This window comes from Chiloscyllium punctatum, chromosome 6 (assembly GCF_047496795.1).
Source record: "Chiloscyllium punctatum isolate Juve2018m chromosome 6, sChiPun1.3, whole genome shotgun sequence".
In the NCBI taxonomy this organism is placed as follows: Eukaryota; Metazoa; Chordata; class Chondrichthyes; order Orectolobiformes; family Hemiscylliidae; genus Chiloscyllium; species Chiloscyllium punctatum.
In genome coordinates this window covers 51,108,092-51,130,592 of record NC_092744.1, presented here as the reverse complement: position 1 = coordinate 51,130,592, position 22,501 = coordinate 51,108,092, and the positions used below count along the sequence as shown (strand labels likewise).

Below are 22,501 nucleotides of genomic sequence, written 5' to 3'. Positions count from 1 at the left end.
CACAAGATACTGAGTGAATGGGCATGGGTTGGCATCAGTTAGTACTAAGTTGGGAGAAAAGCTGTTAAGGGTCATGGAAGTGTGTACAGGGCACATCTTGGTATAGAGTGAGTAAGGTGTCATGGAGGATAGATAGAGGACACATCCTTGCTTGGAGGCCATGAGGGGACATAGAGCTTGTTTGGAGGAACCATAGCCTGACGTGAGAGAGCAAAAGAGGACATAGTGTTTAATTGAGAGTGTTAATACTGACATTGGGTGAATGAGGAGCCATGGGGGTAGATACGAGTCATACAATGGCATGAACGGTGCATGGGAAGTATGTGGGGGAGCTTGAGGGATGGGAGCTGGAGAGATATTTCTTTAGTTTTAAACTTCAGACACAGTGCTGGATTCAAGTCAGGTCTTCAGTCCAGCCCACCTCCATACTAAGCAGTCTCCTCAATCTTCTGGAGTTGACCACTCCAATTTCAAATCTTGCCCACCTAGATAATAAGGTAAGACTAGGACAATCACACAAGAAATCTCACTGGGCCTCGCAGATAGAAATTTTGCAGGGAATTTGACAAAAATGACAATGAGCCAATTTCTGGTAAAATACAGTTCTATATTTCTGTGTGCTGCTGGGTTTTCAATATAGATTTGATGGAGTTGTGTAACTGCAAATTTATTTTACTAATTGCTCATATTACTGTAGCAGAGTCATAGAGATGTATGGCATGGAAATAGAGCCTTCAGTCCAACTCGACCGTGGGACCAGAAATCCTAAATTAATCTATTTCCCATTTGCCAGCATTTTGCCCATATACCTCTAAATCCTTCCGATTCATATACCCAACCAGATGCCTTTTAAATGTTGTAATTGTACCAGCCTCCACCACCTTCTCAGGCAACTTACTCCAAAGACACACCACCCACTGCATGAAAACGTTGCCCATTAGGTCCCTTTTGAATCTTTCCCCTCTCACCTTAAACCTGTACCCTCTAGTTTTGCGCTACCCTACCCTGGGAAAAAGACCATGACTATCCATGCCCCTCATGATTTACAAACTTCCCTAAGGTCACCCCTCAGCCTCTAATGCTCCAGGGAAAATAACCCTAGCCTACTCAGCCTCTCTGTATAGCGCAAGCCTTCCAATCCTGGCAATATCCTTGTAAATCTTTTCTGAACCCTTTCAAGTTTCACAACATCTTTTCTATAGCACTGAATTGAATTAGCAGTTATTCGAGTGAATCAACTATTAAATTTGTGCTGATTACAACACACCATCCTGGAGTCATGTTTGCAGCTGCAGAAATGACTGTTTGTATTCCTAACTAATTAATCCCTTAACAATATCATTCATACTTTCTTCTTCCTCCCCTCCTGGACTGTTTGGCCACTTGTGGTGCCAGGAGCTTAGCTCTGACTGCACTCTCTTCAGGACCCTACCAGCACCCACTTCAGTTTTCAAATGGAAAACCAATTTGTGAGTGCACTATCTGCCTGATTCTGTATGGTTGCCTGGTGGTCGCCCATTCTTTTATTTTGAGCTGTGGTGTGATCCATTCTGTGTTCATTAAATGTTAATCTTTCAATTTTCTTCAGGTATACTAAAACATCTTTGTCAAATATGTAGTTGAACTACATAATTTTAACACTTGCATTAAGGGGCAGTATGGTGACTCAGTGGTTAGCACTGCTGCCTCACAGTGCCAGGGACCTGGGTTTGATTCCCACCTTGGGTGACTGTCTGTGTGAAGTTTGCACATTCTCCCCATGTCTGTGTGGTTTTCCCCCCACAATCACAAAGATGTGTGGATCAGATGAATTGGCTGTGCTAAATTGCCCATAGTGTTTGATGTGTTAGTCAGGGGTAAATATAAGGTAGGGGAATGGGTCTCGGTAGGTTACTTACCAGACGCTTGGTGTGGACTTGTTGGGCCGAAGGGCCTGTTTCCATATTGTAGGGAATCTAATACTAATACAGTATTTTAATATATGTGAAATTATACTGTAAGCTTTAGGTGTAATGTTAGAAAATTATAATAGGCAGGGTTACCTGCACACTAGGATTTTAGATTTGTAATCCCCAACAGTTTCCATCCATTAGTTATAAAATTTGATTTCATTTTGTTTGATTATTTCAGTATTATATTTCATATTAAATGATTTCACAAACCTGTCTCATTAGTTATCTCGCCATCAGCACATGGAATGCAGTCAAAGCAACAAACAGGTTCCCCTTGGCGAATGCCCTTCCTGGTACCAGGCTGACAGCTCTCACTGCATACAGAAAATGGAGGCTGTCCAAATGAAATAGTGATACAAATTAAGTAGGATTTTTGAAAGAGCAACTTACACAAAAAAAATCTGATTTTTTCTAGTGCACAGGAAAATTACAAGTTAGAGAAACGGCTTTATTAAAATCATAGAACAGTAAAACTCATTATATCAATAGTTGTACATATGTTATGAAACCTACTAGAGGACTAATGTCCTTTTTGAATGTAGGAAATGATAACAATTCTTCAATGCATTGAGGAGACCACATTTGGAGTACTGTGTATAGTGCCCGTCACTTATAGTACTTATGGAAGGCGTAAACGTATTGAAAGCAGTTCAGAGAAGGTTCACTAGCCGAACAGGTTGCCTTACAAGGAATGACTAGACAGAGCATTCTCTGGTGCTTAGAATGGCAGAAATGACTTAATTGAACCATATAATAATCTGAGTGGACTTGATTGGATAGATTCTTCATTACCAAAAGGTTGAAAGATTATCAAGAATATGCTGAAATTTAAAGCTGAGGTCAACATCAGATCAGCCATGAATTTATTAAATGGTTCAAAGGACAGAATTGCCTATTCTTGTTCCTTGATCATATGTTCTTGTGTTCTAACTTGGGGCAAAGCAGAAATACCTCTCATTCTGGAATGGTTTGTGCACCATTACAAATAATAAATTTGAATTCAGTGCTTATTTTAATCATAAAGTTCTTTTAGTTGATTGAGGCATCTGCTGACAACACAGGGCATCTCATAAAAACATGCAAATTGAGACTTGTGGGTAATTACGATTTTGCTACATTGTTCAGTAAATAATTCAAACCAACACTAGATGAGGAAGACATGACAGGATAGGATTGGAATGCTAAATGGAGGCAATACTTAAAGGGGCACAGATACTCAGATCTTCAGGATTTGCTGTTGTGATTTTTGGGTCCTCAGTAGGTTTATAACTTGAGAGAGGATTTGATTTTGATCTTCTTGTGTTTCATGCCCCGAATAAACAGTCACAGCTTATGATAGGTGGCATTCAGACTTCATAGTTCTGGATAAAGAAAGAAATAGAGAAACAATAATACAAAAATGATAGTATGAACCTCAAGTATTGGAAAGAGAAGCATGTGGAAGAAATCAGGAATTGTAAGTTGCTTCCAGGAAGTCTTATCCAATCCAAAGGGTTTATAAACCAAGTGATTTTTTCCTCACTATCTCTGAGGAGCTGACAATGGGAGACTCTGCGCCACCAGCCCTGCAACCATTTAACTTTAAAGCCTGCTGAAACAATTTGCTGTTTATGGGCTAGGTTATCATACCCTGCCAGTGGCTCTCAAAGAAACCACATACCTTAAAATTCATGATTCATGGACTTTCCAAGATCCTGCACAGCACATCTCCTGTATCGTTCAGGCTATTGTACACATTGGCATCTAATGGGTCATCAATGTCAAAAATAAAACAACTCTATTGATATCAACAATCAAGATGAGAGTATTCTTGGATTTCCAACAATATACAATTGCTGTCTTGTCCAGAGTTTATAGGCTGCACTCAGGTAGCTATGACTGAACACAACACCTAGCCAGTAATTTTCATGAATAGAGTCTAATTGCTATAGAGGGACCATGCAGTACCAATTTCACAGGCAATGATCATAATATCTTCATCCAGGAACATAGGACCTGGGATGCTTTGGATTAGTCCTTGACTATCTCTCTGAGAGCATCAAGTTGGGACAAAGTGAATAATCACTAAGAAAGCACGCTAAAAGCCATGAAATGTTTCCTGTTCCAATGTATGAAATGGGTGCCTATTCATGAGCACAAAGCAGCTTAGTAGCAGCATTGCAATGTCAGGTGTTGGTGAGCTCGACAGTGCAGTGCTGAAGTGCCGAACTGTATCAGAAATAACTCCCAAATGTGCCATGATGATGTGATGAAGCTGATGCCTTGCCAATGCCAACCTCCATGGACAGAGGGTAATGGTGGTCACTGCCCTTGGAGGGTATCTTGAGTACTGGGAAATACTGGGCAAGATGGAGGCCCGGAGAAGATATCAGGAGCAGGAGCTGCCAGGTACCTGCTGAGATGTTCATGTTGGGAATTGTGGTCATCTAGTTTCTCTTCACTGCCTGGGAAATTTGAATACAAATGCAATGAGATTAGTGATATTGAGATGCAAGCAAATATAAATAGGCCCTTTGCTATTCACAAGTAAGATTCTCCTCTGACCATTAAAACCTTATGCAGAATAGCTTTTTTCTTCTTAATGTCGGAAATCTCATTTTTCTGTTCTTGCATATTTTCCTAACTGATGTGTAATTACCCACATCATTCAAGGGCTATAAAAAAATCTCCCCAATGAGTACAGAAGTGGTGAGAGTATGCTAAACTACTCTAATAAGACCTTAAATAACTGGAGTATTTCTTTGAAGTCTGTTCACCACACTTTAGGGAGGATGTGAACATCCTTGACAATGTGCAGAAGAGATTCAGTAGAATGCTTCCAGGCATTTTAGTTACAAGAATGGATTGGAAAAGCTGGGATTATCCTCCTGGAAATTGAGGAGAGGTATGATAGAAATGTGCAGGGTTTGGAAAGGGTAGAAAAGGAAAACATGTTCCCATCAGCTGGATAGTATAAGGACTGGGAGCACAGATTTAAGGTTATGGGTAAAAGAATGCAGGAGAAATGTGAGAAGGAATTGTTTTACACAGTGAGTGGTGAGGTCCTCAAACTGTTTACCCACAAGTCGGTAAAAATGGTAACAGTCAAAATTTCAAAAGGAAATTGGATGGTTAATTGAAGGAAATAAATCTGGAGGGCTATGGGGATTGAGAAGGTAATAGGACTGACTGAATTGTTCAATGGAAAGCTGTTATAGATCTAATGGACCAAATAACCCCTTTCTCTGCTGTAAATCACTCTATATTTTTATCCTGCAACTGTTAACTATTCCTCCCAGTACTCTATTCTTTTGAAATTGCTGCTTGGGGCCTTTGGACTACCCTTGTCCATCCACATACATGGCTGGTGATACCTATCTGCAAGCCCCATCATAGCAGAACATGTCAAGTAGAACCTGAGCTATGAGAACACCATGCTACTATACAGAGCTCTTGAATCAAAATTTCAGGAGCCTAAACTGACCTGGTGGTTCCTTATGGTACACCTCCCTCACAGATGTCTCCTGAATCATTATAGTATGGTGAATATTGCAACATGCCTATACAGAGAACAAAGAAGGTGCTGCAAAAACAGTCAGAGTTAATGAGGAAGATGTCTATGAAGATACAATAGAAGCAGAGGAAGAGGAGCCAGCAGAAAATGTTGAAGTCAGAAATGTCAAAGATCATTTGCGTATTTCTGGTGATCTGCTCATTCCTCTCCCATGAAACACCCTTTTTACATCCTTCGCTGCTGCCTTAATTATACATGAAAGAACATTGCATGATGACTTTTGTCCCAAAAGCTGCACAGTCGGTTCTGATGTAATGCGATAGTTCCATTCTCATGCGATCTTGCATTATAAGAAAATCACACAATAGCCTCACCATTTACATTAATGGGGCCAGAATCGCATTATGACTAACACAGGTAAGGAAAGTTCATGTTCTACAAACAACTGTCTAAATTCTTCAATATCATTAAGCCAATTCGCGTTGAAGAAACATACCCTTGACTGTGTTTCGAGGGAAATTGTCATTTCTTTAAAATATCTATGAAATCTGTCATTGTTTTTATGTGTTAAGATAAGTTTCAACATTTGCATCAATCATTATTGAATAAATACTACTTACTTGGATTGATTGCGTAATCCAGGTGTTATAAAAAGGCCCATTGAATTTGCACCAGTCGAAAACAATCACCTATTATAGTATTCTAATTGCATTTTCCGGAACTCGGCCCATTCTCTTGGCCTTGGCATCACAAGTGCAGATCTAAATACTTCTTCATGTTATGAGGGTTTCTGACTCTATCACCCTCGTAGACAGTGAGTTCCAAATTCCCACCACCCTCTGGATGAAAAGGTTTCTCTTTTGATGGTACAAATATTGCTGGTCCCCTTGCTGAAATATTTGTACCGTCAATAATTACAGGTAAGGTGCTAGAAGACTGGAGGTTAGCTAACATGATGCCATTATTTAAGAAAGGTGGTAAGGAAAAGCTAGAAAACTATAGACCATTGAGCCTAACACCAGTGGTGGGCAAGTAGTTGGAGGGGATTCAAAGGGACAAGATTTACATATATTTGAAAAAGAGTGTAGAGCTGGAAAAGCACAGCAGGTCAGGCAGCATTCAAGGGGCAGGAGAATTGACATTTCAGGAATGATGAAGGGCTTATGCCTGAAATGTCGATTCTCCTGCTCCTTGGATGCTGCCTGACCTGCTGTGCTTTTCAAGCACAACACTCTTGACTCAAAGCTCCAGAATCTGCAGTCCTCACTTTCTCCTCTATATTTGGAAAAGCAAGGACTGATTAGGGATAGTCAACATGGCTTTGTGCATGAGAAATCATGTCTGACTAACTTGATGGAGATTCTTGAAGAAGCGATGAATAGGACTGATGAAGACAGAGTGGTGGATGTGGTCCATGTGGACTTCAGTAAGGTGTTCAACAAGGTTCTGCATGGTAGACTGATTAACAAGATTAGATCATGTGGAATACAGGGACAGCTCACCATTTGGATATATAATTGGCTCAAAGTGGGGAGACAGAGGGTGGTGGTGAAGGATTGCTTTTTGGACTGGAGGCCTGTGATCAGCAGTGTGCCACAAGATTTGATGCTGGGTTCACTGCTTTTTGTCATTTACATAAATGATTTGGTTGTGAATATAGGAGGAATGGTTATTAAGTTTGCAGGTTTGGTGGTGTTGTGGATAGCGAAGAAGATTAATTTAGGATATCTGCTCAATACGGACAAGTTGGATTGAAGGTTCTGTTTCCATGTTGTATATCTCTAGGACTGTATGACTGTAATTGAAACAATTCATTCAAATGAAAAATCAATGATGTATGAAGACACAGGTGCAGGAGCTACTAAGGAAAACTATTGTATACCAAAGTGCCAAATGTGAAAATGGTGATTCATTTCAGGTTTGGCAGCCATTATGAACTTGAGAGAAACGAGATGTTCCTTCTGCCCTTATCTCTTGCAATAGAATCTTTACTGATAAGCATCAAAGAATCTTGTGGCTTCCTACAAACTAATTTTCCAGTTTGCAATTATTGTCTGACCGTACGCGCAAATATCTTTCCACCACCACTGCAGCCATTCCATCACCACGAATCTTCCCAGTAACTTCTCTACTCCCCCTCCACCAGTCTTGCCTCCCCCACCCCACACAACATACAGACACATTTCAAGAAGTACATTGGAAAGTTTTTGAAAATTACATCCAACAAGTGAAGAATCAAGTCAGATGTTATGCAATCAAATGTAAATTAAGACAGTGGTGTGGCCCACTTGAAATCCATTCCAGGTTAATATTCAACCCATTGCATCTCTTTTTAACACAATTTAACACACTGAATATTTGAAAAGAGCAAATTATTTGCAACTTCACAAACCTAAAGTGCTATTACTTTGATTTCATTAAGCAATATTTAAGTTCAAAGATAATTAAGTTACATGAATCCACTTTTGACTTAACTTCCTTGACCAATAGGAAAAAACATAATATCACACAGTTAAACCAGCCGTTATAAGTAAAATATTTGTTCCATTTCTCACTTACCGTAACCTGATCATCATTCCAAATTATAGAGTCATTTCGGATGATCATCTCTTGTCCTGGGGGTGCAGTTGCATTGTAACTGCCGACTACCTTAAAAGAAATATGTCCTTCGGGGGTTCTCTGCCAGTTCATGATATCATATATAGCATCGATATCACCATTTTGATCAAAATATATTTCTTCCCCTAGAAGGCTCTTAAACCGTACATTTTTCAGATAGTACATAAGCTAGAAAGAACAAAGGAAAAATGAACAGGAGACATATTATTTGTGAATGTTAAACAGCAATGCAGAGATTCAACTTTGTTAGTTAATAGATGAAGTCAAACATTTACTTACAAATCTTGCCGGGAAAGTAATATCCAGCTAATGTTATGCACTATTATTAATGCATGTATTACCTCTATATTCAGGGGATTAGACAATACCAATGAGGTATGAATCTCCAGATAAGCCAGTCATTTATGCGATGTCTCTGTTTACTTTGCTCAAATAACATTTCACTCTTCGCTACTCTCAACTATTCTAATGCATCTAAAATATCAATCCAGATGATCAGAAATTTCTTTCCATTAAATATTCAAAAGACCAGTATTGAGAAGGTATTTAGTCCCCACCACAAACATTACAGCCTAGCCAATTGCCTCAGGCTGAATCAAAATGGTTGTGGCTTTGCTATCTATTTGAATCAAACATATTCACATGACATATTATCACTGACCCTATCTCAACTTCTCTAGTGCTGAAACCCTCTCCTTTGTATTACTCTTCAGACTTGACTATTCTATGCATTTTTGGTCAGCCTCCCATGTTTTACCCTCAGTAAGGAAGAGGTCATCCAAACTTTGCTGCCCCTGTCCAAGTTGCTCCATGACCATTCACCCATCATGGCTCTGCTTGCTGACACACATTGGTTTCTGGGCGAGAAATGTATTGATATTAAAATTCTTGTCCCGTTTTCAAATTCATTAATGGCTGCAGTCCTCCCCATCTATATCATCTCCCAAAAGCCCAGCAATCCTCTGAGATGTCTGCTCTCCTTAAATTCTTGATCATCCATGATACTTCTCCACTTCTGGTGGTGATGCCTTCAGTTGCGTCAGCCCTGAACTCTGGAATTTCCTCCCCAAATGTCTCTGCCTCTCTACCTCACCTTTCTCTTTTAAAATGCTCATTAAAACTTAATCATTGACAAAGCTTTCAGGCATTGAGCCTAGTATCTAATACTCCTGTGAAGAGCCTTGAGATGTTTTCTTATGTTAAAGGTGCTACATGAATATAATAAACGTTGTATTTACACAGTCTGTAAATCATTAATTTAAACTCTGTGTAAATGAGTAATTCCCTTTTTTTTGAAGATTTGTGAAGCTGCAGATCTGCAAATATGCACAATTTTCTATCTGGAAAATAGAGAATACTGCAGTGGATTCTCAATTCTATTAGATTGACTAAGTCTGTACTAAACCCAGATGAATTTCCAGCAAATTCTCTAATGTCTGTATACTCTTCTGTGTACATTCTCATGAGCTCCTGGACTGTTAGGTTCATTGAGCAAACAATGATTTCCAAAGATTTTTTAAAAATATATTTATCCAGAACTGCTCTTAAAACATTAAACTCATAAATGCAGTCAATAATTCACAAGTGACTCAATATTATTGTGTTTAAAAAACAATTTTGATTTTGTGAAAAACAGGAAGACAATAATACACTTTTGAAATAGTCTGGTTCAATAATTCAAGAATGCTAAACACAAGAACAACTTTGAAAGCTACTTGCACTCCATTTGCCCTTTAGTAAGTGGTTGTTCACATTTTCAGAAACTTAAATAAAAGCAAATTACTGCAGATGCCAGAATCTGAAACCAAAAGAGAAAATGCTGGAAAATCTCAGGAGGTCTGGCAGCATCTGTAAAGAGAGAAAAGAGCTGATGTTTCGAGTCTAACTGACCCTTTGTCAAAGCTAAAAAAAGGGAGAAATGGGGAGGTATTTATACTAGGCTAAGAGAAGGTGAGTCATGGCTCCAGAAGCAAAGGTAGCAATAAAGAGGTGATAATGACAGTGCCTAGAGAGATTATAGAGAGATTAGGAGCTGTGAATGACCAAGGCTATGTGACAAAATATGTGGGGGATGGGTGAAGCAGAGGCAAAATGGAAAACAGGGGAAATGGGTAGCAAAGGGGGAAGAAGAGAGGGAAAAACTGATGAGAGAGCGGGGAGCGAGAGAAAGAGAGACAATCAAAAAATAGGAGGTACAGAACAGTGAAAAAAGTATATTAAAAAAAACGAAATAAAATTACAGAGCAGAATGAAAACAGAGGGGTCAAGATGGGATAATCATCTAAATTGTTGAATTGAATGTTGAGACCGGTAGGCTGTAACATGCCTAGTCAGAAGGTGAGATGCTGTTCCTCCAGTTTGTGTTGAGCTTCACTGGAACATTGCAGCAGGCCACGGACAGACATGTGGGCATGGGAGCAGGATTGTGTGTGAAGTGGCAAGCCACGGGAAGGTCCGGGACCTGATTGCATACAGACCAAAGGTGCTCAGCAAAGCGATCACCCAGTCGGTGTTTTGTCTCTCCATTATAGAGGAGACCACATTGGGAGCAACGAATGCAATAGACCAAATTGAAAGAGGTACAAGTGAAATGCTGCTTAATCTGAAATGAGTGTTTGGGGTCTTGGATGGTCAGCATGGAAGAGGTAAAGGGGCAGGTGTTGCACCTTCTGTGATTGCTTGGGAAGGTGCCGTGTGTGATGGGAGAAGTGATAGGTGTGATGGAGAAGTGGACTAGGTTGTCCTGGAGGGAACGATCTCTGTGGAATGCAAACAGGGGGAGGGAAGGGAAGATGTGTTTAGTGGTGGCGTCGTGTTGGAGTTGGCGAAAATGGCGGAGGATTATTCTTTGCATGTGAAGGCTGGTGGGGTGAAAAGTGAGAACAAGAGGGACCCTATCCTTGTTCTGGGAGGGGAGGGAGGGGGTGAGAGTCATGGCGCGGGAGAGGGACCGCACGCTGTAGAGAACCCTGTCAACAACTGTAGGTGGGAAGTCACGGTTGGAGAAGAAGGAGCACATATGAAGAGCACCACTTTGAAAGGTGGCCTCATTGGAACAAATGCAACGGAGGCGAAGGAGCTGAGAGAAAGGGATAGAGTTCTTACAGGATGTAGGGTGAGAAGAGCTGTAGTCCAGGTAGCTGTGGGAGTCAGTGGGCTTGTAATGGATATTAGTAGATAGACTATTACCGGAAATGGAGACAGAAAAGTCAAGGAAAGGAAGGCAAGTGTCGGAGATGGACCAGGTGAAGGTGATGGAGGGATGGAAACTGGAAGCGAAGTTTATGAGTATTTCCAGGTCAGGACAAGAGCATGAAGCCACACCGAAATAGTCATCAATGTACTGATAAAGCAGTTGTGGGAGGGGACCTGGGTAGGCCTGGAACAAGAAATGTTCCACATACCCCATGAAAAGGCAGGCATAGCTAGGACCCATGCGGGTACCCATTGCTACACCTTTGATTTGGAGAAAATGGAACACACTGTCATTATCACATCTTTATTGCTACCTTTGCTTCTGGAGCCAGGTACCCTCCTATTTCTCCCTTTTTTTAAGCTTTGACAAAAGGTCAGTTAGACTCGAAACGTCAGCTCTTTTCTCTCCTTACAGATGCTGCCAGACCTGCTGAGATTGTCCAGCGTGTTCTCTTCAGAAACTTAAATATTGATGAGTGTCACATTATTTTTAACAATGTCTTCAGCAATGAGACCTTTAACTAGATTCTAATCAGTTTTAAGGATAATCAGTGAGGAAGGTTAAAAGTTTGTACTGTTTTTGTGATCTGAATACACTGCCTGAAAGGGTGGTGAGAGCAAAATTCAACAGTAACTTTTGAAAGGGAACCAGATAAATTCCTGAAGTGGAATTGCAGGGCTCTGGAGAAAGAGCAGGGAAGCACAACTAAATTAGATAGCTCGTCTAAATAATTATCAAAGACACCAAGAACCAAATGACTTTTGCTGTCCTGCATTCTTCTAGATTAAACAGGGAAAGTGATCATGCTGCAATCGATGTATCATTTAGAAAGATTGACATTTCCTCTTTTTTAATTTTCCTCTATTTGAAAGGATATTTTACTAGTGTGTGTGGTTCACTGAAAAGCTGCAAATTGTTACAAACTAGAAACTATTTAAAATAAATCCTATAGCTCTACAAACCATTGACAATAACTCGGTAAAAACAATGACTGCAGATGCTGGAAACCAGATTCTGGATTAGTGGTGCTGGAAGAGCACAGCAGTTCAGGCACCATTGAAAACATACCTGCCAAGGCTGAAAATCTGTGATGTTTGCACATGATCCTTTAACAAATGGACCCTCCCCAGTCTTACATGTGTGCATATTGTGAAGGGCATTTGCCACAGTGTATACAGATTTGTACACACTGTATGTCAGTCTCAGCTGAGATACATCAACATATGTGTTGTCAATTTCATCCAAATTCTCCTTTCCTGTGCAGAGCTGCTGAGAAAGTGGGGGAATAATATGGATTCTGTTCTTTACATCTGTTCTGTTATTCTCAGTTGTTTTTAAGTTAGGCGTTCTACTGACATCCATCCCATGTTCAGGCCACATGCAATCAAAAGCTTGCTCCCAGAATTCAGTGATCAGTTTTTCTCCAGAATTTCTTGGATCTAATTGAATGAGGTGATCACGTAGTCCAGGAATATGAGCTCGTTGTATTGCAAATCCAATAGTTCCATCTAAAAGTGAGGAATATTCTGGCTTGGAAATCAATGCAGAGTTAATCCAAGCCTCACTGGCTATCCAAGTTCTTCCTGAAATATTGCGTTGCATGACTTCTTCTATTAAAGAGCTCAAATCAATATCAGCAGAAAAGACTGCAATGATTTTGGCTGTTGATTGCTCAATTGTGTCTACAATTCGAACTATTTTCTCTCTTGCATAAACTTTGGGGATAGTCTCAGAGAAAGAGATGCATACGCCAACTTTTTCTAATTCCTCTTTAAAGTTTTTAATTCCGTATTTTCCATAGTCATCATCTGATGCTATTGTTCCCACCCATGTCCATCCAAAGTGTATCACAAGTTTTGCCATTGCTCTGGACTGAAAAATATCACTTGGGATGGTCCGGATAAAGGATGGAAACTGAAATTTGTCACTGAGAACTGAGCAAGATGCTGAGTAATCCACCTGCAAAACAGTAGTCGAACAAATTATTTAAAATATTTATCAAAAACAATACAACATCTTGTCGATATCATAAGCTAGTTACTGAATCTCTCCAACATTTTTGAAAATTTTTGTTGTGCGCATGAGCACTTAGTGTTCGTCCTCACTTTGTTTTAGTTTCTACGTTTCTATAAGATGTGGGAGCAGATGTACGCCATTTAGCCCATCGAGTCTGCTCCAACATTCAGTGAGATCGTGGCTGATCTGATCATTCTCCATTCCACTTTCCTGCCTTATTCTCATACCCTTGATTTGTTACGAATCAAAAATCTGTACATGATGAAGCATATGTCAGCCATTCAGCTTGTGGAGTTACCATTTAAATCACCATGGACTACTCCCTAACTGAAAATAAGGATGTTTTGAGTACTTCTGTAAATGTTCCCAATATTTTTCTAGAATTCCTCTTTATCTAGTCACTTTGACTTCTGAACTATCAGAACAGCCCATTGACCCACCCACTGATTTCACCATGTTCAGCATTATTTAGAGTCATTGAGATATACAGCATGGAAACAGACCTTTTGGTCTAACTCATCCATGCCAACAAGATATCCTAAATAAATCTAGTCCAATTTGCCAGCATTTGACCCATATCTCTCTAAACTCCTATTCGTATACCCATCCAGATGCCTTTCAAATGTTACAATTGTACCAGCCTCCACCACTTCGTCTGGCAGTCCATTCCATACACCCTCTGTGTGAAAAAGTTGCCCCTTAGGTCCCATTTAAATCTTTCCCCTCCAACCCTAAACCTAAATCTTGGACTCCCCCATCCCAGGGAAAAGACTTTCTCTTTTCACCCTATCTGTGCCCCTCATGATTTTACAAATCTCTATAAGGTCACCCATAGCCTCCGACGCTCCAGGGAAAATAGCCCCAGCCTATTCAGCCTCTCCCTATAGCTCAAACCCTCCAAACCCTGGCAGCATCCTTATTTATCTTTTCTGAACCCTTTCAAATTTCACAATATCCTTCCAATAGCAGGGAGACATGAACTGCACACAGTATTCCAGAAGTGGCCTAACCAATGTCCTGTACAGCCTCAACATGACCTCCCAATTCCTATATTGAATGCACTGATTAATAATGGCAAGTATACCAATGCTTTCTTTACTATCCTATCTACCTGGGACTCCACTTTCAAGGAACTATGAACCTGCACTCCAAGGTGTGTACTTGTGAAGGTTTGTGGCCATGAACTAATATCCTCACACTCCACCACACAGTATGTTGGCAAAAAATATACTGTAGCAGTTCAGCTATACCGTTCATATTCTGATAACAGAACATATCTTTTGGCAATTGGTGTTCTGGACATCATATAGCCATTATTTATTTCCAATTTCTATTCAATAAGGAATTGGACGCCATGCCAGATGTAATGCTGCTTTTTATTACAAAACAGGGCTAAATAAAATCAGTAACATTTTATTTTAGTAAAAAATTTCTTTGTGCCTCACCTTTGCATTTTAGTTTGGATAAGCTAAGTAAAAGCACAAGAGCAAATTAATTTCCAAATCTGTCGAAAATGAACATATTGCATAAATTGTATTTTGTTTCATATTCCAGGTTCAGATTTCCCTTTATTTTTAAAAAGAAAGTCTGAACATCCAACATCAGTTTGCATTTTACTTTTCAAGTGATGTGAACCCCAAAGCTGAGTCAGCTATTTCAACAATGTCTGCAGGAAGGATAATGGATAATGCCTTAATGGTAATTATCTAAAGCTGAAAATCACAACTAAGGATCAATATGTTTGACATGTCTGAGAGTTTGAAATAGTTTTAGCACTATTCACTTTGAAGCACAACTTCTGTTGGTAAAGTAATCTTCAATGAGATATTTCAATTTCAATTACAATTTCAAACAATCATTGAACAAGTCATTTCACTTATTTTTTTCATTTAGTATCTTAAAACTCTATTTTCTGAATTATTTTATTAAAGTAAATACACTGGCTGGATAATCTGTCACATTAAGGCAATACTCCCCAAACTGATGTTCATCTTCTTAATGAAGTTGTTATAAAATATAGATTTTATCACTACAGCATTTCCAATTTTGTTACCTGAGGAAAATAATACAGTCCCAGGATTCTAGCAGTCGCTATAGAGAGAGCTGACCCTCCAGCTCCTATTAGCACTGCCAAAGGAGCTCCATTGCCACACCTGTAGTTGGGTACAGCTTCATCCTGTCCAGTCAGGTATGTCAATGTTCCTTCAACAGCTTTGGAAATAGTAAAACAAGAGTCATAGATTGTATATCCAAGCTGTATATCTGGTAGAATTGAATCATTCTGGTTGACTTCATTAATCGCATGGATCATTGTTCTGGCCCAGCGGAAAGCTCTGAAATTAAATCTGTTACAAGATTGAAACAAAGGTTAGGAGAAAATTGCATTGCACGCTAACAAAGCCATATATTGAGCAGAGAAAATATAGTTATCAAAGATATCAAAAACAAACTATTTCAGTGGGGGTTAAAGGAATTTAAGAGGTAATGCAACATTAACTTGTGTTTGTATAAAATATACTGAACATCATAAAACATCCCAATGAGATTCAGCAGAGTTTTAACAGAAAAACTTCACAGATGAACAAAATCTTGGTCAAAGAGGTACATAGTAATGAGGATTAAAGGAGAAAGAAGAGCTGGAGAAACAGAACTAATGTTGGAGGGGCAAGTCCTTTGGGCTCAGGCAGCTGAATGCATTCTAATGATGGTGAAATTAAAACCAAAGAAAGGCACAAGGCCAAAATGGGAGAAGTGAGACCTTGAAGGATTGTAGCATTGGAGGAGATTAGGAAGAGAGTGCGACCATGAAAGGATTTGAAAATAAGATAACTTTTTAAAAAATCAAGGCATTGCTTAATCACGAACTAGTGCATGTCAGTGTGCAGTAGGAGTCTGGATTTTGTAGCAAGTTAGAATATGCAAAGCAGAGCTTTGGAGAACCGTATGTTTATGGACAATAGAAGATGGGAAACCATCTGGGAAGATATTGAAATAATTGATACCAGTAACAAGCTAATGAGCTGACACATCATTTATTAATGCACCATGATCACATTTATTTAGACTAGCAAGGTTGCAATTATTGTCCTTATCTACTTGACCAAAAGCACATCCTTCTTGCAAAAGTATTACTTTCATGAAGACTTGTGATTTATATAATAGCTGTGGTATTGAATAGTACCATTATTTCACATAATAATTGTCCTGTGTCAGTGCCATAACTTTCTGAAATATTTTCACATTGGGCTAGTACATTCATTTGTATGAGCAAGAACTTTCTTTTCCCTATTTGTTCTCACTACATAGAGAATGCTTCATTTATTAACCATACTTGTTTGCATTAAATTGGTGGTCCTTATGATTCCACTTCATAGGACTAATAAAGTGTGAAAAGCACTCCCTATCTCTCCTTGATGCCAAGTAAATTCATATATTATTGAAATGTATATGTTGAATGTTTTACTTCTACTTTACTTGGAAAAAGTGAGGACTGCAGATGCTGGAGATCAGAGCTGAAAGTGTGTTGCTGGAAAAGCACAGCAGATCAGGCAGCATCCCAGGAGCAGGAGAATCGACGTTTGGGGCATGAGCCCTTCTCCTCATTCCTGAAGAAGGGCTCATGTCCGAAACATTGATTCTCCTGCTCCTTGGATGCTGCCTGACCTGCTGCGCTTTTCCAGTAACACATTTTCAGTTCTACTTTACTTGTAAACATAAAGGATTGAGTTCAAACAATTTGCCCAGATTTATTTCCCTAATTATTCTGATAAAAATGAAGAGAACCTTTGAAAACAGACATCAGAAGAGAAAAAAAGAAGCAGCTAAAACAATGACCAAAGGTTAATAGTTCACTGTCATGAAGGAAGGACTTATACTCAAGAGAACCAGTGAAGCCGAAAACAAACACAAGCATCCACCTCTTTCACGAGAACAGATGGCATGGAATGGAGGTGACTGCTAGAACCAAGAAGACCACAGATCCGGAAATCCCTGCCAAAGAAAATAGGTACACAAAGTCCAATGATCTCTGGAATGTATTGCTAAGAGTGATATTTCATTCTAGATACAGAAGGTCCCTCAGAGTGTCAACACGGAATAACCTGTTTGAGAAATTGAAGTGAATCATTCGAAAATCACATTAGATTTTGTTCCAAGAGCCTAGTTCATCAATGAAAATTATGGTAAAACAAAATACAGTCAAGATTAGCCAGTATTCTCTCCAACAGCCAGTTGTGTACACTGTTTTGTCTATGAACTCTTCTCAATATTATTGGCAACACTGGCCAATGATGACTGGTGAAGCCCTGCTGGAGTTCAAAATCATGAAAGCTCTGGGATTCTAGAAAAGCTTTGCTTACTTAGTTAAAAGCAAATTACTGCTGATGCTGGAATCTGAAACTTTGACAAAGGGTCAGTTAGACTCAAAATGTCAGCTCTTTTCTCTCCTTACAAATGCTGCCAGACCTGCTGAGATTTTCTAGCATTTTCTCTTTAGGTTGCTTACTTAGTTGATGAGGCAATGTGAGTTAAACTTGAATTCACACCTACAGGAGCAAACCTACTGAAGGCATGTCCTTGAACATGTTATTGTAGTCAGGTGAATATTCGAAGAACATATACTAATCTTTAGATGAAAACAGGAGCTATCTTGGCTTAGTAGGATTCATTGCTAAGTTTGATCTATTTCTTGCCAATCATATAAAAATTATAGGGGCAGTCAGGAGAGGGGCAAAAATCAAAGACCCTAATGGCGTCAGCCCTTGTTTCCACCTCCCAGCCAAGTACAGTGATTCCTTTCCTGACTTGAGCACAGCAGCTTTGCTATAATCCAAGAACAAGAATGTCCCCCAATAGCCCAAGGCCCTGTTAATGGGGATCGAAGTACAGGACCCTGAAAGCATTGGATCTAGGTTTATGTTACTTTGACTGTTGCTTAGCTACTGTAATTTTATTTACTGTTGTGAAATAGATGGACTTTTTTTCTCTGCTACTACAAAACACTGGGCGGTATTCAAATCATTTTTGAATCCCAATTCACTGAACTAAAATATCTGACATTAGGTGGGAAGCATATGCATAGGCTACATTGGCCATAGCTGAGAATTCTGGCTCGACTATTGACCCATTTACTCATCTTCACACTGATGATATACATTTTAACAAACCAGATTGGTATCTTTGATGAGGGACCTCAATTATGTGATGAAACTAGAGAGACTGAGGTTAATTTTCGTAGTATAAAGTTGCTTGACAGAAAAAGATGTATTTACAGCCAACTAATAAGCATCACTAAGACATCATGTATCTATGTTCTGCTACAGCTATTTTATATAGGTAGAACCAATGAAGATGTCAATGTGCCACAAGACTTCCCATTATTAAGTTGCGCTTTCTCTGGACCTTGCTGTAGTATAGTTCACCATAGTAAGTTCTAAAAGAACTGTGAGGACTGCACAATGGGTTAATTTGAAATATTCAGACCTGTTAAAATGTATGCTACTAGTCTTACCATGGCAGCATTGATTAACCGTAACACTTTCTTCTGCATCTTTTCCCAGGTCCTATCAAAACTGTACACAGTGTTGACCATAGCTGCTTCCTTTTCTCAGGAATGCTGTATCAATGTCTTCTGTGTGGATGGTTTTAAAATGGCAGCCAGAGAACATTGCTAATATGCACCTTAAGCAGTAGCCCTCAATTTCGTCAGTACTCAAGCAAGATGTTGGATGCTGACCATTCCACTCAAAGTCTTGTTCATTTCTAGCATCCAGATTTAATATCATTAATTTTTGACATATATTTTTTATGTCCTACATAACATTTGAGAAAGCTGGCAATTGCCCACATTACTTTACATCCATGACTTAGGCCATTATACACTGATGGCTTCCCAGATTTCCCCTCACCTTCTTCTTTGACAATGATTTCAGCACCTGTTCCAGTTCAGGTGCAAAGTTTGTTTCAAATACTAAATGAAGGGTGAACTTGGAAGATTCCATGGAGTTTGTCATTCATGATTTTCTCATATGAAAATATAATGGCACTTCAGTCGAAATGCCTTCTCTCCAGGACTGGAAAATCTATCCATGGTCTCCCACTAAAAAGGACTCTAACATCATACAGGGAAATAGGATCGGTGCAGATAGTTTCAGTGACACAGGCCTAAATGACTGTCTTCCATGGAAGAATATTTTTAAAATTCTCATCACAGACAATATTCTTGATACCATGGAATGTAAGTTGTCTACTCCTAATCTTGCCTTTGATCTAATTATTTGAAGATGTACCAGGACATTGCTTTTCCTGGTGTTAAATGTTTTGGAGAAAATAAAGTATTTGTTTTGTTTCTTTTTAATTCATGGGATGTGGGCACAATTGACTTGGCCAGCATTTGTTGTCTGAGCCTTGTTGCTATTCAGAAAAGAATGGTAGACTGCCATTTTGAACCACTGCAGTCCATTTAGTTCAGGGAGACCAACAATTCTTTTGTGTGTGTGCATTATCAAGTTTTGAGAAGATTTGTAGCTCAGGTTGAGGTTCTGGATGTAGGTTTGCTCACTGAACTGGAAGGTTCATTTCCAGAGGCTCACTGAAAATGTTACCTAGTATGGTGACGAAACATCTGAAAATGAACATTCCAGCTCAGCGAGCAAACCTACATCCTATGTGTGTGGGGGGGTGGGTGGAGGGTGAGGCAGTGAAAAGGGGATTGGTGGGTGCGGTGGGGGGGGGGGGGGGGGTGAATTCCAGGATTGTCACCCAGCAATACTAAATGAACTGGGAGTATAGATCCATGTCAGGATGATGAATGGCTTGGAGGGGATATTGCAGATGGTGCCATTCCCAGGTATTTGCTGTCCTTGTCTTTTGAAGGGGCTGCCTAAGCATTATTTGTATATACTCAGCACTGCATGTATGAATCTGTATCCCATTGACTGGACTAGGACTTCTTTCTTGACAAAAGAACGGTCAAGGAACAAAAAGACAGATGGCAACCTTTAAAATTATAAAAGGAGATTAAGAGGATAGATGTTGAGAAGCTATTTCTAGTGTGGGGCAAACAAAAACTAGAAACCATATATATATATATAACGTACTCATTAACAACATCAACAAGAATTCAGGACGTGATTGAAATGTACAGCTTGATGCCACAAGGAGTATTATGGGTGAATGCTATAGATACATTTAAAAAGAAAATCGCTAAACATATGAGGAAAAGGATTAGAATTTTGGGATGGTTTAATAATGAGGTAAAGAGCTCACGTGAAACATTAGTAACACATGGACTGCAGAAGTGCAAGAAGGCTGGTCACTATTGCCTGCTTTAGGGCAAGTAGAAATGGGCATTAAATGCTGACTTGGTAATGATGCTCACAAACTATGAATGAATAAAAAAACTCAATAAAAATTATTTAAAATGACAGAATATCAGTGCATTTTACTGCCTGGTTTACAACCTATGAGAACATATTGGGCTATTTTCTCTGCTTGATTACATCAGTGATACAAGACACCCAGAGATTCCTTTAACTTGGCACTCGATTTAAATCAAATCTGGAATGGAGAAATCCAGAGGCTATCAGTTCTTTATGGACAGGTTCATTGAAGTCACTTCAAAATCAACTGTACAGTCTATGCTATTGTTATATTTTCCTTAACCTTTGCACAGCTGCAATTTTCTTTGAAGTCTAGGGATCAACCTAATACTTCCTCCAGCTATTTCCGGAATTACAATAATAGAGTTCCTGTTTAGGTTTAATGCAGATGATACATCATGAAGTTAGAAGCTTTTACCTTGAGACACAATTGTCCTACCCACTGGAACATGTTAATATTTGTGCAGATGTAGGCCATTCAGCCCTTGGGAATGCACTGCCATTCTGGGTCCTGGCTGTTGATTTAGCACAACAATATTTTCCTATGCTATCCCCATATCGTTTGATGTAATTAGTTACGAGAAATCTATCAGTGTCTCTCTCTCTCACTTACTTAATGACTTACCTACCACTGTCTTTATCATCTGAGTAAAGAAATGCTCTCTCATCTCAGTCCTAACTGGCGTGAGATTGTGTCCATGTTTCTGGCGAGGGAAAACATGGTTTATTTCTGAATCTATGGTATCACTTTAAGAATTTGGTAAGCAATTAAATTGCCTCTCATTCTATTAGATCCCACATAATTCAGAACTAGTCACCTCAATCTCTTCTCATTGAACAGTCCTAACATTCCAGGAATCAATCTGGTGCACTCCCTCTCTGGCAAGTTTATCCTTCTTTCAGCAAAGGGACCAGACGTGTATGCAGTACTCTACATGGTTTCACCCGTGCTCTAACGCATCTGAAGCTAGTCTTCTTGCTTCATACACCTGTATACAAATCCCTTCATGATGAAAACTGATATATCATTTGACTTTCAAATTTCTTGTTGTGCCTACATGCTGACTTTGTCTGTTTGGACACCAACACTTTCCAGTCTCTCACCACTTAAGAAATGTATTCCTGCTATAATTGTGGATAACCTCATTCGACCTGCGGTGTTCTTGTTCATTTACTCAGTCTGTCCAAATCACCTTGAAGCTTCTTTACAACCTCAACACAATTCATTTCCCACCACATTTTGTACTATCTACAAAGTTGGAAATGATATAATTGGTCCTCCAAATCCATATCATTGATATTGATTGTGAAGAGCATTAATCCTCGCAGTAATCAACTGATCGCAGCCTGACAACCTGAAAAGGACACATTACTCTGTCTGTTTTCTGCCCGCTAACCAAGTTTCAATCTGTGCAAATATATTACCCCCCAAACCCAAGCACCTTAATTTTACTTAGCAACTTCCAGTATGGGACTTCACAAAATGTCTTCTGAAAATGCAAATACACCACGTCCACCTCCTAATGATTACATTCAAATAATCTTCATTACATTTATTAAACATAATTTTCTTTCATAAATTTATGTCGACTCTGTCCGTCCGACAGTTATTTTCGAAGATGCCAACATACTGAAATGAAATTAAAAAGATGCCAAATTCTGTCTTCCTTCGTTCTTAAAAAATGGGATTATATTTGCAACATTCTAATCTGCAGGTACGTTGCAGAATTAGTCGAATGATCGAATGACTGTGATGCCACTCAATGAAGGAAAAAATGCAAGAATGCGCAAATATCCTCCAGAAAGTATTTGCCTTTTGGCCATGACTGGTAGTTGAGACACCGGT

General features: G+C 39.3%; 1 protein-coding gene across 1 annotated transcript in view; it reads right to left on the bottom strand.

Moving 5' to 3' along the window:
* vmn2r1 (vomeronasal 2, receptor 1) overlaps window positions 1-22,501 on the bottom strand; it is a 35,012-nt gene that overhangs the window by 11,608 nt on the left and 903 nt on the right. Inside the window, exons 2-5 of the mRNA XM_072571686.1 lie at window positions 15,330-15,621; window positions 12,329-13,219; window positions 8,005-8,232; window positions 2,163-2,286 (exon numbers count right to left, since the gene is read on the bottom strand). Coding sequence (XP_072427787.1) covers window positions 2,163-2,286; window positions 8,005-8,232; window positions 12,329-13,219; window positions 15,330-15,621 — 1,535 coding nt within the window. The remainder of the gene's footprint in view (window positions 1-2,162; window positions 2,287-8,004; window positions 8,233-12,328; window positions 13,220-15,329; window positions 15,622-22,501) is intronic.